The sequence below is a fragment of the Python bivittatus genome, unplaced genomic scaffold (assembly GCF_059951505.1).
Source record: "Python bivittatus isolate LINGU-HERP-01145 unplaced genomic scaffold, Pbiv_v1 ctg000350_np1212, whole genome shotgun sequence".
Lineage (NCBI taxonomy): Eukaryota > Metazoa > Chordata > Lepidosauria > Squamata > Pythonidae > Python > Python bivittatus.
In genome coordinates, this window is record NW_028277074.1 from 1,202,033 (window position 1) to 1,218,060 (window position 16,028).

General features: G+C 37.9%; 1 protein-coding gene across 8 annotated transcripts in view; it reads right to left on the bottom strand.

Annotated features, from left to right (window-relative positions):
- The window catches only part of CD47 (CD47 molecule), a 70,442-nt gene that overhangs the window by 36,168 nt on the left and 18,246 nt on the right, over positions 1–16,028 (bottom strand). For 7 of the 8 annotated variants that reach the window (XR_003085298.2, XR_003085297.2, XM_025170011.2 and 4 more), the window contains exons 3-4: positions 4,603–4,629; positions 2,667–2,756 (exon numbers count right to left, since the gene is read on the bottom strand). Coding sequence is in view for 6 of the 8 variants with exons in the window: in XM_025170011.2 (XP_025025779.1) it covers positions 2,667–2,756; positions 4,603–4,629 (117 nt within the window). In the remaining 2 variants the exon portion in view is untranslated. The remainder of the gene's footprint in view (positions 1–2,666; positions 2,757–4,602; positions 4,630–16,028) is intronic. The other variant, XM_025170012.2, reaches the window with a different exon arrangement.

Here is a 16,028-nt window from a genome sequence, read left to right on the forward strand (position 1 = left end):
GATTAAAACAAAAGGGGTGCAAAGTGAGTTTCTTAAAGAAAGCATTTCATCAGTGACTAAGAGGTCCTTTCTCTGATATGATGGAGTTGTGGGATTCTATTGGTTATATTTATTCTGTTTTAATGGAATGTTGTTGTGAGCCACCTAGATTATCATGTATAAGACAAGCATCCATGTTAAGCCTTTAAATAAATAAATAAATAAATAAATAAATAAATAAATACGTACATACGTACGTACCAGTCATTCAGCTTGCTTATGCCATCTAATACACACCTTATGATACAGAAAGACTGAAGCACATTAACCCAATCTAATAAGAAGTCCCTCATGTTCATCAAAACAAACTATAATCCCAGTGACAGAGCAGGAGACTCCTCAGACCATGAACCTATATTTAACTGCAAATGAGCAGCTCTCCTTCAGGCAAAAATCCTACCAACCTACAATAACTCTGATGGCTTCATGGCCATCACTTACTGCCTAGATTCTATTTCTTTCCCACAGACAGATGTTAATATAGTATTTACTCTGCGTAAACTAGAGGAAAATATAAATAAAATAAATTCCATGTTTGGATGATATCACTCTATAAGCATTCAGTATATCATGAAAATATTAACTACATATGGCATAGAAAAAAGCCATGTGGAATCCAATACCAGAAATTAAAAACAGACAATAGCCTCCTCACATTACGCTTTGGAATTTACCATACAGGAAAGGAACCAATATGAAACAATGCCTCCAGTTCCCAACCCAAGGAAACAAACCATATTATCAATAACATTAAAACCACTAATATATCAAGCAGAATCAAGAGAATTACATTTGCCCGCCCCTCCCTCCCTCCCAGCCTACCAAGGCAATAGCTGGACAAAGTCCTAGCATACAGCTTAGTCTCATCCAGAAATGCTTGGAAGTGTATATCACAAAACACTTTTTAGCACCTAAGGAAGTTATATTACCACCAGGTAATAGTACCTCTGCTCTCAGAGAAATATTAACTACTTATTGGATCTTCTTGATCACATCCTTTTGTGTGTTATTAGAAGCCAGAAAATTCAAGGAATATATAAGAATAGATCCATTTGGATGCATCAGAAAGGATGGGCTGTAAATTTGGAATAACAGTGTATAAAAATATTGTATAAATATAAAATCATTATAAAATAAGTAGATTTATGGGTAATATTGTCAAGTTAAAGATATGAATCCTATTTTGAATTATATTACAAAATCATGGAATTTGCCTATTTTTGAGGAATGTTGTTGTTTTGTTATATTAAATTTATTACAGCCACCCACTCCAGCAGACTCTGGACAGCCTACAAAATCTAATATTAAGTTGAAAGAAATAAAAACATTGAGAAAAAGAAAGAAAGATCAAAACAGCCTGGACTAAAAACACATTAACCTCAGGCCTGGGACCAAACCCAGGTTTTATGGGGCGTTGGGAACCCCAGGAGAGTGGGTGCCATCCATATCTGTGGGGGGGATGCTGTTCCAGAAGGTGGGGCTATGACAGAGAAGGTACACTTCCTAGGTCCCACAAGATGGCAACATTTAATAGAAGGGACCTAGAGAGCACCTACTCTGCCCAAACATACGGTGCAGGCAGAAACAATGGGAGACAGGCAGTACCTTAGGTGGTCCCTGGTTATCTCAGGCATGGGGCATAGCCAAAAGAATTATATTAAGAGACTGACAGTACTACTGGAGTACACCAGAGTGTCGGTGACAAATGATTTTTCAATCTTTGAAGAACTCTAGTAAGTTCTTCACTTCAGGTGGCAGCTGTTGATATAGTTAGGCAGTTCCTCCTGATATCTAGCCTAAATCATCTTCCATTGGTTCTGGTTCTGCCTTCTACAGCATAGAAAATGCCACTCTGTCTTCTGTATGACAGCCTTCCAGTTCTCCAAACAGAAGTGGAACCATTGATTAGCATTATTTGGGCATGATGGTTCAACCAACTCTAAGTCCTTCTAACAATAGTACCATCTCACCCGTATTTTAGCATTTCATTAAGGAAAATTCCATCCAATACTTTGTTGAAGGGTTTGCTTAGGTCCAGGTACATTGTCTACAGCATTTCCCTGATATACTAAACTAGTAACTCTATCAAAAAAGGGGATTTGCTCTGGCATGATTTGTTTGCAGCAGACACATACTGGTTACTGCTCATTGTAGCATGCCTATCAAGTGCTTATAAACATGTTGCCTTTATATCATTAGTAATATCAAAATTAATTTATGGGAATAATGACATTAAAAGGAAGGAACATTTTCTGTAGAATGGTAGTAGTCTGTATTCATTTTGTGTCACTCTATGGCCAAATGTTGAACACCCACAGGCAAGTACAAGCTTTCTTTTCAGTGCAGACTCTTATAGAACGTATTAATTAACACTCACAGACGTCACAGATGAAAGGGTAGCAGATTTCAAATTAATTACAGTGTCACCTTTTATTCTGTTATTTCCCCAGTCAAGAAAACATTAGTAAGCAATTATATAAACCACTCAAAATGAATAAGCTTATATAAATTTTAATCATGTAAAGCACAAAGTTCTCTTTGCATTATTCCACAGTTACATATATATTAAGTATTTTACTATAAAATAATATTCAGTATTAATAAAAAAAAAGGAATTCAGTACTTACCCACAGTAATGAACTGGCACCAGTACAAAGCAACACTCAATATTATGGTGGAAATGATAGAGAATCGCTCCGCAGGCTGAAACCAAGGTACTAAAAATAAAGCAAATACAGTACAACTTCAGTAATGACTACACATTTAGAACATATTTCACACATTTCTATGTTGAGCTTTTCGACATCTCTTTTTGATTACAGCAGAAAAACTCAAATTATTTACAATACAAATTGTTCTAGGTTTCCATATTAAAAGCATAGCAGGATTGCACATTTCTTGGTATCTCCAATAGCTTCTGTTAGCAGATTCTCCATCTAACCACAGTGCCTTATGTTGATGGGGTAAGGTTTCTTCAAATCATCTTTCCTGAAATCTGCTACTCCTCAATTAGTGTCTGTTCATCCATAACCCATAATCTAATAAGCACACTCAGATTATATTCAGGTAGAACCTTTACTGATTTCTGGCATAATGCAGGTGAGAGCAGTTACTAAAACCTGAAGCAATACTGAAAGACTGGCAGCACTTATAACAATACCTACGGCATCTGCATGTGGCATCTAAAAAATGCCATTCTCAAAATAGTTCACAACAAAGCAAAGATGAGCAACAAACAAAGCAAAGTGGACCTTTGTGCTACCTTGCCATGTATAGTGGACGAAAGCAAGGCTTAAGGAAATCACTGAAGTTGTGATTTCTATTGCCTTTGTTCATACCATGGAACTCAGCCTCCCAGTTTCAAATTACCATCCTAGCACTGTTATCCTGAAGTTTCTGGAAATCTGTCCCCACTATTCCTGCACATTTTAATTTCCTCCACTTTCCTGCACAGTCACAGACCTTTCTTCTGAGAATTAGCATTCTGCATCCCATCAACTGCAACTTTTGTATCACAGAGGCTTTGTAATTTTCCACTTTTGACCTTAAACTGTAATTGTTGTCCACTGCCATGGCAGTACAGAGCACTTTCAGTAAGTACTGTAGGACACAGATAGAAGTATTATGCAATTCTAACAAGAAAAAGAGAAAAAAAAGAACAGCATCTTTGGACATCCTTTCTCTTTTCTTGAAGGGACCCTAATAACAGACTTCACACATTTTGTCTTCAAATGGAAAAGAACATGTTGGGCTTCTGATGACAGTAATGCTTGGAGATGGGCAGGAAAGGTTAAGGTGAGTATAATATATAACCACAGAAAAGTATCTCACCAGGATCAGTACTTAATCAATGAGAAGTTGGTGAACTTGTCCCAAAACAACACTGGACAAATATGCTACCCAGAGTAGAAGCATTTTTCTGCAACTCTAGCAATGGAACATCTTATGGGCTGGATTCACACATTATACTTAGCTGGGTCAATGACAGGATGTTATTGTGTGAATGACATAGCCCAGTCACCAGGGAGCAGGAGAACACTTATAACCTAAAGCAGCCCCAGGTGGTACAAACACTGTATCTCACCTAAATGAGTCTTCCAAGAAAAAGCTAAATCCACTGTGCCTGCCCAGCCAGTGGGGAAGGGGCTAGTGAAGTAAGGGACCAATATTCTGCTGACAGAGGGATCAGGCAATACCAGGCCCTTCCTGCAGGAGCTGGGCAGGGCTTCTGCATTCCCCCAAATTGTATCTTTTGACCTCATTGGTGTGGTAGCATGCTGTTAGAACCACAAACTATGATTGGGTCAAATATGTTTTTTGAATTGGGCCACAAAGAAAAAAGTAATATTCTGATCACCAAATTCTGCTATGAGAATATTGAGTATATTATGATCCCATTCTTAATTCCTTTTTAGCAGCAGCTGTGAAATTAGGACTCTTCCTTAAGAAGAAAGGCTGATGCAGTTGCCAGGCTGACTGAAGTGGGAGGACTAATTCAGGAAAACTGAGAGAAAGAGTGAGCAAGCCTTTTGTGCAGCTTCATTTTCCAGATATTCTTCTTACCGCTCTCTGATGAATGATTTAGGCAGGCTGCAAGGGGAAAAAAAAAACAAAACAGGGACAACTCTAATTTCTATGTTTGGATATATTATGCCATGGTTAACACAAGCTATAATTCATTAGCCCACTGAGCTTCCCACTGCAGTTTGTTGCTGGGAAAAACATGGTTTGTTTTAGGCTCAAATAAATTAGTAATCTACAGTTTGACAAACTACAGTTTGTCTTGCCTTCAAATCTACTACTTAAAAAAAAAGGAAAATGATTTCTTCAAGTTCAGGACTGTAGGCAACTATTGTATTAACTGAAATTTCCTCCATTTAAATCCTTTAAAAATTCACTTTTCACTTCACTTTTCTTGTTTGTTGATCTAAACCTACCACCAAGTTAATTTGTGCATAATTCTGGATCAATATATAGACTCAGACGTGTTTTACTGCAGCATTTTAAATTCATCTCAAATACTTACAGAATCCATGTTGCCACAGTTTTCTACCAATGTCATAATCTATTATTTTTTTCCTATCATATCACCTATACTATGAAAAAGAAAGCAAGCTGCCGGTCCCAATTGTGGGTTGCTAAAGAAGGACTCAATGAAGCAATGAGCATGAAACTCATGGAGGCAGTGAAGGACAGGAAGGCCTGGCGCAATATGGTTCATGGGGTCACGAAGAGTCGGACACGACTTAACGACTGAACAACAACAACAAAAGAAGGACTACCTGTATATAGTGATGTTGTTTACAGCAGGTATTTACAAAAGGTATATACAACAGAATACTGGTGTTCACCCAGTGTCAGTTTCTTTCTAAGTCTCCCTCCTAGAGTATGACCAAGACACAAAGTTATAGTGGTAGAACATTGGTTGAGTTGAGTGAACATTTTTCTCCCTAGTTTTTCATGGAACCTCATTAGGTTTTCACAGAACCCTAGGATTTTTCAAAACAGAGTTTGAAAAACCCTGACATAGGGATTAATTGAAACATACAATTTGACAGCGATTAATTTTTGCATATAAGTGTAAGAAACAAATTCAGCTCAAGCCTGAAATCCTCTCCCTTGCTAGATCTGTTAGGCAAGTTACTGTTAGCTGAAATGTATCTTGAACTTTTCAAGTTTTCTTCCCTTCCATTTTTCATTTTTTTCCTTCCTTCCTTCCTTCCTTCCTTCCTTCCTTCCTTCCTTCCTTCCTTCCTTACTTACTTCCTTCCTTCCTTCCTTCCTTCCTTCCTTCCTTCCTTCCTTCCTTCCTTCCTTCCTTCCTTCCTTCCTTCCTTCCTTCCTTCCTATGGTGTTTTTGAGCTTATTGTATCACCATTTGAACCAAATTTGAACCAAATGTCTGCGGAGCAGAAAATGTCTAGGTCCTTCCAATATTCAAGTGTTGGGATGAGGCTGATAAGAAATCTGCTAATTGGAATCTTGCCTAGGTGACCAATATACAGTCCAGTGTCTCCCAGTTGGTGTACATATGCCTAATAGATAGCTTTACCCTTTTAACCATTGCACAGCATAAGATCAGTTAACTGTAGGAAGTAGTGGAGAGGACAATTGCTGGAGTTGTTTTCTCTGATACATCTTTCCATCACTCTGAAGCATACCTATCTCCCCACACTTCTCAATATGAAAGAAGCTCAATGGGAGATTCTCCTTCATGATGCCTACCACTGGTATTTAAATGAAGTGTGGAAAAAGAGGCTGTACAGTGGAGCAGGACATTTTCATCTCTCCCATGCTACCTCCGTCTTATTAAATGAAAGAACCACACGTTAAACTCATAACTTTTAAGATTTCACTGAAATTTCATTATTTATTTATTTAATCCTAAAATATTGATGCTGCTCCATTCCAGACCAGCTGCTTCTGCTTCATCAATTTAAATCAGAACAGGTAAAAAAAAAAAGATTTTTGTTTCTTGCACAGTACTAAATATTGATATTACTAAATCAAAAACTAATGAAAAGGCTTAGAACAGGGTTCCTCAACTTTGGCAACTTTAAGACGGGTGGACTTGCTGGCTGGGGAATTCTGGAAGTTGAAGTCCACCTGTCTTAAAGTTGCCAAGGTTGAGGAACCCTGGCTTAGAAGACTCAAACAAGGACTTTTTCCCTTCCCTCTCTCAAGATTAGCAACTATCAGGTCTAGACAGTAGTATCTGATCTGACTGAATCAGGAAAACCATAGTGGAATAAAGAAAAAGAAAACTAACCAGGTAAAAATATTAGTGTTGTAGTAGTACTATAATACTACTACCTGACTGCAGAAGAAGGGGTTTAAGGGGTTTAAGAACAGATATCTGAGATTGCTTGCTCTTTTCCTTTTAAGCCTTTTTCCTCTTTTCTATCTCATCTTTACATTGCAAGCCTTCAGGCAGAGAATGTCTTGTTTTTTACTGATTTTATGTAAGCTCTCTTGGAGCCTTTTCAGCTGAAGAACAAGATATAAATACTTTAAATCAGGGGTATGTGCAATCTGTCTCTTAATCTCATTTCAACATTTCTGGCCTATTGCACAGAGAGGGGGAGAACGCATTAGGAAAAGAGAAAGAAAGAGACGAAGAGCAAGACAGGGACAGCGGGTAGAGTAGAGCTTCTCAAATTCTGCCAGGTTCATGAGGCCATGAGGGAGGGGCTTAAGAACAATATTCCAGGCCACTACCCAACCACCTCTCCTTTGAGATGTTCTGGAAATTCTTTTCCTCCATAGCTCCAGCCACATCTGGCTCATTTTTAGACTCAGTCTTTCTTTTGTTGGCTTCTCCCACACACACCAAATGGAGTCCCATTCTGTTCTGGTGTTGCAGACTTGCCAGCTAACAGAGTTACAAGCTCCTTTACACAATTTCTTTCCAACATTCCACTAGAAATAGTAGGGAAAGGGTGTTGGGGAAAAACTGGTTCTCCTGGCAAAAAGACCAACAGGCTGGCGAGGGAATAACAAAACATTATTACTCAATGATCAGAGCATCTCCCCAATGGAAGAGTATCCTAGACAAAGAAAGATAAGTTTATATTTGGTTCCCACATGAATATTCATTAGTTAATTAACATATAATATCCATGATTTAGCAGTTTACATTTAAGACATATGCACTTTTGAGTAACTTAAATGTTTCTTATCAGCGAGTGTTATTTGTATACTTTCCCCACTCATTTGTTTCCAACTACTGTTATGGTTTAGGGAGTAGGTCTACACCCTTGAGATTAACTAGAGTTTCTCTCTCTCTACAGACTGGAATGAATAGCTTGCTCTCTTGAATAAATGTTTATTTTATTAAGGGCTTTACTCAATTATAATTAATACAAGCTGAAAGAAACCTAAATTCCCCCACAATCTCACCCTTTGAGTTACTTTGTAACCACTCATATTTTCATGAGGCCCTAGATAGCGTGCTCTAGGGCAGGGTTCCTCAACCTTGGCGACTTGAAGGTGTGTGGACTACAACTCCCAGAATTTCCCAGCCATGGGGGGGGGGGGGGCTGGCTGGGGAATTCTGGAAGTTGAAGTCCACACATCTTCAAGTCGCCAAGGTTGAGAAACCCTGCTCTAAGGCTACATTGGTATCATCAAACATGTGATTTACAGAGATATAGAGGGTGCAAAGTAATATCTTGTTGCAACTGTGTGATGCACAGGCCAAAGATATATTGAATAGTTCCTGCTATCATTGCTATGAAAATCTATTACAATTACTATTCCCATTACAAAATACAGCAATCCTTGGAAAACAGAGTGACCAATGGGACCAAACAGGGAGGTAAAAGACCATATAATTCCCATGTTGGTTTCATGCTTTTGTCACTTTTTCCAAAGCCTCGAAGATCCCATATTGATTATCAGGTGTGTACATGTGTGTGTATGTAGATATATACATATACATACACATATATGCACACATACAACACTTGTTCCATATTATTGCAAAGAAACCAGCTTTATTAACGAATACAAGGTCTAGAGCTATGCAATTTTGTGAAGTCATTTGTCTAATTTGAGACATTTCCTCTGTGACATTTGCAAGATCACAGGTGATGTCCTTGGCAACTTCTTTGAGTATTGAGGTGACTACTTATTTCTTCCATCTCACATGTGGGAGATAAGATAGCAAAGTGATACTAGCTTCTGCAATAGCCCTTCAGTTGCAGTGTAAAGAGGGGAAGTAAATTCCCATGGATCCTTTAGCATAACACCCCCCACCTCCAGGACTAAATGAAAAGGATCCATTATAATACATAAAATACATCTCAAAGGAACCACTGTAATACATAATCCCATTTATTACCTTCTCACAAACAGAGGTACCAATTTCATATCTAGGTCTTCTGTACATCAGGCATACAGGAAGATTCTGAACTTGGGATATAATTCTGGTATATTTTGTAATATGGGCAAAATCTGCCCAAATTTATTTGCAGCTATCCTTCCTCACCATGAGCTGCAATAATTTCAGGGGTATTCAGAGATACTGCCAGCATGGGAATACCTCCTTTAACATGTATGGGAATGGGTACATATACTCAACAATTTGAAACTTTGACACTGCCATATGAAATACAAGCATAACAAAAGTCATATATTTAGGAGCTTGTTTGGCCTGGGAACGACTCAGTTTTTTGCTGCTTCCATCTTCTCCTAATAAAACAGGAGTTGGGGCAGGCTTGAGGTGAACCTGGTATAGCCACTCAGGCCACCCAGCAACTTTTACAGCTTTATCAATTGACAGGATCACCTGATAAGGACGTTTTCACCTCGGCCAGACACATGGCTTTCTTCAATGAACCTCAGTGAACACCCAATTGCTTGAGCTGCTCAAGTGGTGCAGCTTCAGGATGCATGACAAGTGGGAGATTTAGAAATGAGATCAACTATCACTAAAACATATCTATACCCATTTACTAAGGGCAGTTCAATAAAGTCCACTTGCAACCCAGAATAAGGAGCCTGTGGATAGTGTTCTTTAACCTACAAACTTTTTTTCTGTATTATGTCTCAGACAAGTAGGACACCCTTGAACGACTTTGCGCCAATAGTGTGAATTCCAGGTGCCCACCGTGTTCTTAACATTTCGTCTTTTGCTTGCCTGAACAGAACATACCAAGCAAGGAAGTGGGGTACACAAGGACTTTGAGAAGAGCTGGCTTGGAAGTGCCTGGATGTTTCCAATTATCTGGAGCATCCTGTGGGCAACCTACTTACCATTTTGGATATTTGGAAGAAGAGACCAAAGACTCAGCCAGAGACACAGTAACATGGACAAAGTTTTGTAAACGTAAATGTATTTGCATTTCTTGGCCCAGAGAGAGAGTTGTTGATTAGCATCTGCTGCATCAGCTCACTTATTAGCAGGAAGGCCAGTAGGTGCAAATATTCTCACAACTGCCAAATGAGAGGGCAAGACGAGAGATTCCATTAGTCGGGCAATAAGAGCCCCATGTTTAATAGGTGTGCCAGCCAAAGCTAGGAATCTGTGCTGTTCCCATAATTGTCCAAAATCACATACAATCCCAAAGGCACATCTACTGTCTGTGTATATATTGGCTCTATGACCTTTAGCAATTTCACAAGCCCTTATTAAAGCAAAGACTTCTGCAAGTTATGCAGAACAGACAGGCTGGCTATGTGAAAGTTCTCACCGTACTTTAAAGGAAAGTGATTAGCTGCAGCCTTTTACCCAGGCAATAAAAAGACAACGTGTCCTCAGCAAAATCCCTCACCTTACTGAGAAAAAACCTTTCAGAAACTTGCTTTTCCTTGCTTCATCCCCCCATCCATTTTTTCCCCCTTCCTGAGAAACCAGATTGCTGGGTAAAAATTCAAAGAGGGTGGGGTTTTTTTGTACTCTGCCTGCCTTGAATGGGAAGAGGGAATGGCTAAAAAGGGGTAAGAAGAAGAAGCAAAGAAGAGTGTGTGGGTGGTTGCCTAAAAGAAAGTGAATTGATTTGGGGAGGCTTGACTTAACATCTCTTGTTTCTCAGTCAATGTATCATAGTTTTAAATTAGTAAGTTTTCTTATTGCTTTTTCAATAGGCAATGGTCTTTTTGCATGCCAGGCTGGCAAAAGGGAGTGGGGATATTTTTTTAGAAAAATACGTTTTTGATTGTTTTGAACCATTTTTCCCCTTGGTGCACCTTTAGCTTAATAAATTAAGAATGAGGTACAGCAATATAAGTGCCTTCCAGATGCACATTGTAGAGATTCATGTTTCAATGCCTCTATTATTTGGACGACTGTTCAAAGTTTGTGTGTCAGTTGTTTATGTTGTATTATAAAACATAGCTTAATGATTTATAAAGTTGGTGTGATAATAAGGTTTAAATTTTAGCTTGAATAACTGGAAATTTGCACATGTTCAGAAATTATTATAATAGGGATTTTCTAATTCTTTTTTTCTAAACCCATGGATTATTAAACTTTTTAAACCTGAAACCTCTGGAGAGGGATTTATTGTATAAATTTGGATTTAATTTTATTTCATTCTTGTGGGAAATTTCTTTCTTTTTTTTTTCTTTCATGTTCTCACTAAGAAAAAGCAAGGTGGTCACAGGGAGATTTCTTCCCCATGTTTGTGGGAGATCATCTCTTTTTCATATGGTAGTCATGAGATGCCAACAAGGAGGAGGGGAAAACAAGAGGGAAAAGTAAAGATTTCATATCAGGAAACTTTGTTGCTTTTCAACGTGCTCTTTCTCCCTGCAAAAGGTGGTTTATACTTCTGGCACAGAGAAATCTTAGCATTTACTGTTTTTCCTTGAAACACATTCATTTCTTTCCCAGCCTAGATGCGTGGAAAAGGGGAACACAATTTCAAGATTTTCTTGATTTTCCCTCTTCTTTGAATTAGTATAACAACAAAACTTTATTTATCTTTTTTTTTTTTACAGTATTACTCTGGGTTATAATCCTGATGTTTTCCTTGCCACAGCCTCTTCCTGTCTCCCTGACTTGTTCTTTTTTGCTCTTGATTTCAGGAGTTGTGGCAAAGTATGTAAAGTTTATTGTCTGGAGCCTCCTGTACATGTATAGAGTTTTTTTTTCACAGCTCTTTCCTTTGGATTTCAAACGCTCTTCTATTCAGATGTGGCCAACAAAAGCAAGCTGGAAAATTATTGTATGGTTTGCTTTGCAATCTTGTTTCCTTTTTTGTTATTTTATAGTAGAATTTTAATATGTTGCTTCTATTTCCCTTTCCTTATTTTAAATAATGTCTAATTTATTGGATATTATTTAACTGTAAAGTATGCTGTGTTATTTTATTACAGATGTTTGAGTTTTAGCACTGCCATGATAAATTTGCTATGACCCCAGCTACTTGTGTTTCAACAGATAACCGTGATGTATGTTTTAGAATGAAACAATTCCAGACTTATCTCTGTTCAATATCAGTTGTCTGTTTGGTATAGCATACCATCTGGATCCCCTCTTAGGGTGGGACAGTATTGTTTTTAACCAAACAGTTTAAGCCCATTTCACTCCAGCTAAAGCAGCAATCCCATCTCCAGCATTAGTTGGGTGATATTTCTTGAAACCTCATGACTGTTTGAGGAACTGTTAAGAGTCACAGCTGGGTGATACTAACCAACTGCCCTTTGAGAAACCTCATTGTGGTAAAGTGCAAAGGACTCATGCATCAACTGACAGGAAGTCACCCCTCCTAAAGAAGCCTTGTCTAGCCCCACTTGACCCAGCAAGTGGTTGACCAATACTCTTTCCACATATCAGGTGAAAGCCCTGGCTGAAACATGAATGGGATTGTCATTGTCATCATCATCATCATCATCATCATCTTTGAACTGTTTAAATTGTAGGCACTTAGAAGCCTTTGCCCACCATCATACTGTTTTTGTATTACAACCTTGCATGCCTGCTTTGCAATTGGTTCTGTATTTATTTAATTCATCTGTAATGGATCTGAATTATGCTTCCAGTAATGGGACTGCAACGGAAAACTATTATTAAAATATTGATGAGCTAAAATTTGCAAGTTGGCAACAGCCAATGCAGCTCTATTCTGTAGTCTCTTTCCTTTTTCCCAGATGTATTTATTTCAATGGGATCAAATGGGTTGGACGATTACGGCATAAGAATATTCTTGGTTTGGATGAAGGGGATGATGGAGCATGGAATACATCTACTGTAAGAAAGCAAGGGTTTCCTAAAGTAGTATACAAAATTTATTTAACTCCATCTAACTGAATAATACCCTTTACATGGATTAGATTGGGCTTTCATTATCCTTCAATGATGTCACACTTTTTCGGCTTTTCCAAGTTATTGCCTTAACTTGCTCCTATGGGAAATACTGTCTGGGTTGCTGGTTTAATAAATTAGACCAATGCTTAATAAGGTTTACTCTGGGTATAGTAGTTTATAAAGATATCGCTCCAACACTCCAGGCATGCAGAAATCCCCCTAGCCTTTCTTATTTGTGGGAATAGAGCGTATAAAAACCTAGCCCCTGGGATACAAGGGAATTTATGGGTTCATATGGCTGTACCCTAATATGTCCCTAGCTCAAAAGCATGTTCCTAATTTAAAAGCTTTTATCCACAGAGTATGAAAGGCAACGTTCCCTGGTTTAGGAGTCTTAGAAAAAATTGAACAGCCTTTGCATAAAATCTTGCTAGTTTAGAATTTGATTCCATAGTTTTCCTTTTCTTTGCAGTGGTGTTATAAAAACTGCATAGCTCTAGATTTACTATGACAATGTGAAGCTTATGTTCTTTTATAAAGGTTGGACAAAATGTGAACAAAATGCTCAGATTTTTTTAGCTTTTAATGTATCACTCCACTTTTTCACAGCTTAGGACCATGGGATAAAATAATTTTAAAGTAGATTTTAATGATTTTTTTTAAAATAATTATTGAGATTTTCTGTGGAAAACAGGTAATCACCTTGCTTTCCATCAAGTATATATATTCCTCATTTGACTGGTTCCAGCTGGTATGGTTTAGGGTTATGTAGAATTTCTCTCCCCCTACCAGCTAGGAGAGGAAACTTGCTCTATTCAAGAATATACTTTGTTTCATTAAGGGGCTTCACTCAAGTATAATTAGTAAAAGCTTAAAAACCTATTCTTTTCCTCCAGAACAGTATATCTGTTATATCTAAGTGTGTTTCTGCTATCCCCTTGTTTTGCTTTCTCTGTGTGTGTCTGTGCAATGGGATGTGTGAGGTGGACTGCATATGTCCCCCTCTGAGTCACAGGACCAGGAGGAGAAGGAGAAGGATTAGAATAGAAGGTCAACTGGGGCCAACCATCTTTCCCATAGAAAAACTGGGCTCCTGCTCATTTTCATACTTGGTCTTTAGTTGGCTTCTCCCACATTTGTTTTGTTTTCAGAAAGTTATCCTGCTGACAGACATTGACCCAAACCCTCAAATAACTTCTTTCCAACATTTGGCTCTGGCCCCAGCCACTGTTTTGCTTAAATACCTCCTGGTAAGTTGCACTGAAAACGGATAAAAATGAACTGCTGACTTTGGGATTTATTGATTAAAAAGGTTTGTTTATGAGAAGAAGGGAACTATGATCTACAACATGGGAGAGTGGAGATGGTAATTGCTATGTTTGTAACTGTTGAAAAGAAGATTGGAAGTCGCCTCTTTAGATATCTTTCTTTTTCTTTCCTTTTTGTTATCCTTCACCTTTTCTTTTACCCTTTTATAATCATTTTCTTTTTTTTATTTCTTCTATGTTTCTGTAGTTTTTAAAAATCTTTGTAAAATCTTCTTTTAATAAAAACAAAATTAAAAAATAAATCCTATCTCGTAAGTTGTTCCTAAGAACTCCCCCCAAAGGAATAAGACCTTCAACACAAAAAATATTACCACTTCTGCTTTAGATAAATAGATGTATCTGTCAGTCATATAATCGATATGTAGGTATGTGTTAACATATAAATGGAATACTTTTTATAGGTGGCATTTACGATGCATATATAAAGAGAACAAGACTCTATTTTGTCTAAAGATGATGATACCAATACTAAATGGTAGGCCCAGTTTTCATATAGAAAATTAAATATATCAGTACATTTGCTACATTTATACATGACTTCTTCCCAGGAATTCAAGGTTCTCTGAAACAATTTATCATTATTCTATAACTCTTGAAATGGAACAAGTTGCTATAATATAGCATCAAGGATACCATGAATATCACTTCTGTTTCACCAGCCAGAAAGTGAGTTGTGTTTCCTTTGTGAACACATTTTAAAAAGCTGGTCTGAGACTCAGCAAAATCATTTCTGAAAAGAAAGGTGGTAACTGGAAGTGGATATTAAATATTAAATTTGCTTTGTATATTATAGGAATATGATTGTTTCCATCACCACTACACTCACATTAAATGTACAGATGTCACTCCTTTCTAATTATCTGGATTCCCAATCCTTAACTCTAATTGAATCATTTGTGATCAATATATACTGCACTCACTAATGAAAGTGCCTGCTGAAATCACTTTAAGTCAAAACCTTTTCATTTGTTACTACTATTGGGACATATTGTGTCTCTTTTCCACTATAACATGGCAAGACCTCAGAAACTTCAAATTATAAGGAAAGTTAAAGTAAGTGTTGGAAGGTATTTCTTGACATTCATTGGTATAGTGTCAAATATCATCAGTACATTGATGATACTCAGTTACACATCTTTACACATCTCTACACTGAGCTGCCTGAGTTATACTGTTGGGAATTCTCTCTCAGTGCCTGGACGCTGTGGAAGTCTGGAAGGAGAAGAACAGGCTTCATCTAAACCCTAGAAAGAGCAAGTGGCTTTGGGCTTTAGGCCCCCCTGGATCTGGGAATTTTCCACTTTCTGTCTTTGGTGAGATAGCACTGCTGCAGACAGAACTGGTGTACAATTTGGGTCCTCCTGGACTTATGGCTCTTGTTGAAGAACAGATGGCAGTCACAGCCAGGAGGATTTTTGCAAAAATCCATCTTGTATGACAATTTCACTTTTTCTTGGATCAGGAATCACTGCTCATGTTCACTCACGCTCTGGTTACTTCTAATAGAGAGTAAGGTAGACAACCTTGATGGAAATATGCAGGAACTGTTACCCTAGGCAAAATCTGATGAAACATATTTTTAAGTCCAGAACAATGAGACAACAGTCAGAAGCAGCTCAGGCAGATGGTTCCCTAATTCACTGAAATATAGGAAGGAGGAAGTGGTTCAGGACAATCAGACTTGCAATATTATATTATAATAACCAATCTCAATAATTTTTAGCCTTCCTGTTGAGTTGATTTCCTGATCTAGTCTATCAACTGGGACTGACATCTCCCAAATGGATTGCTACAATGTGTTCTACATGGGGTGGCCTGTGAAGATCACTTGGAAGCTGCAATTGGTTCGGAATACAGGGTGGGCATTTAAGGGTGCACCTCAGTATGTTCATATTATACTACTACTCTGC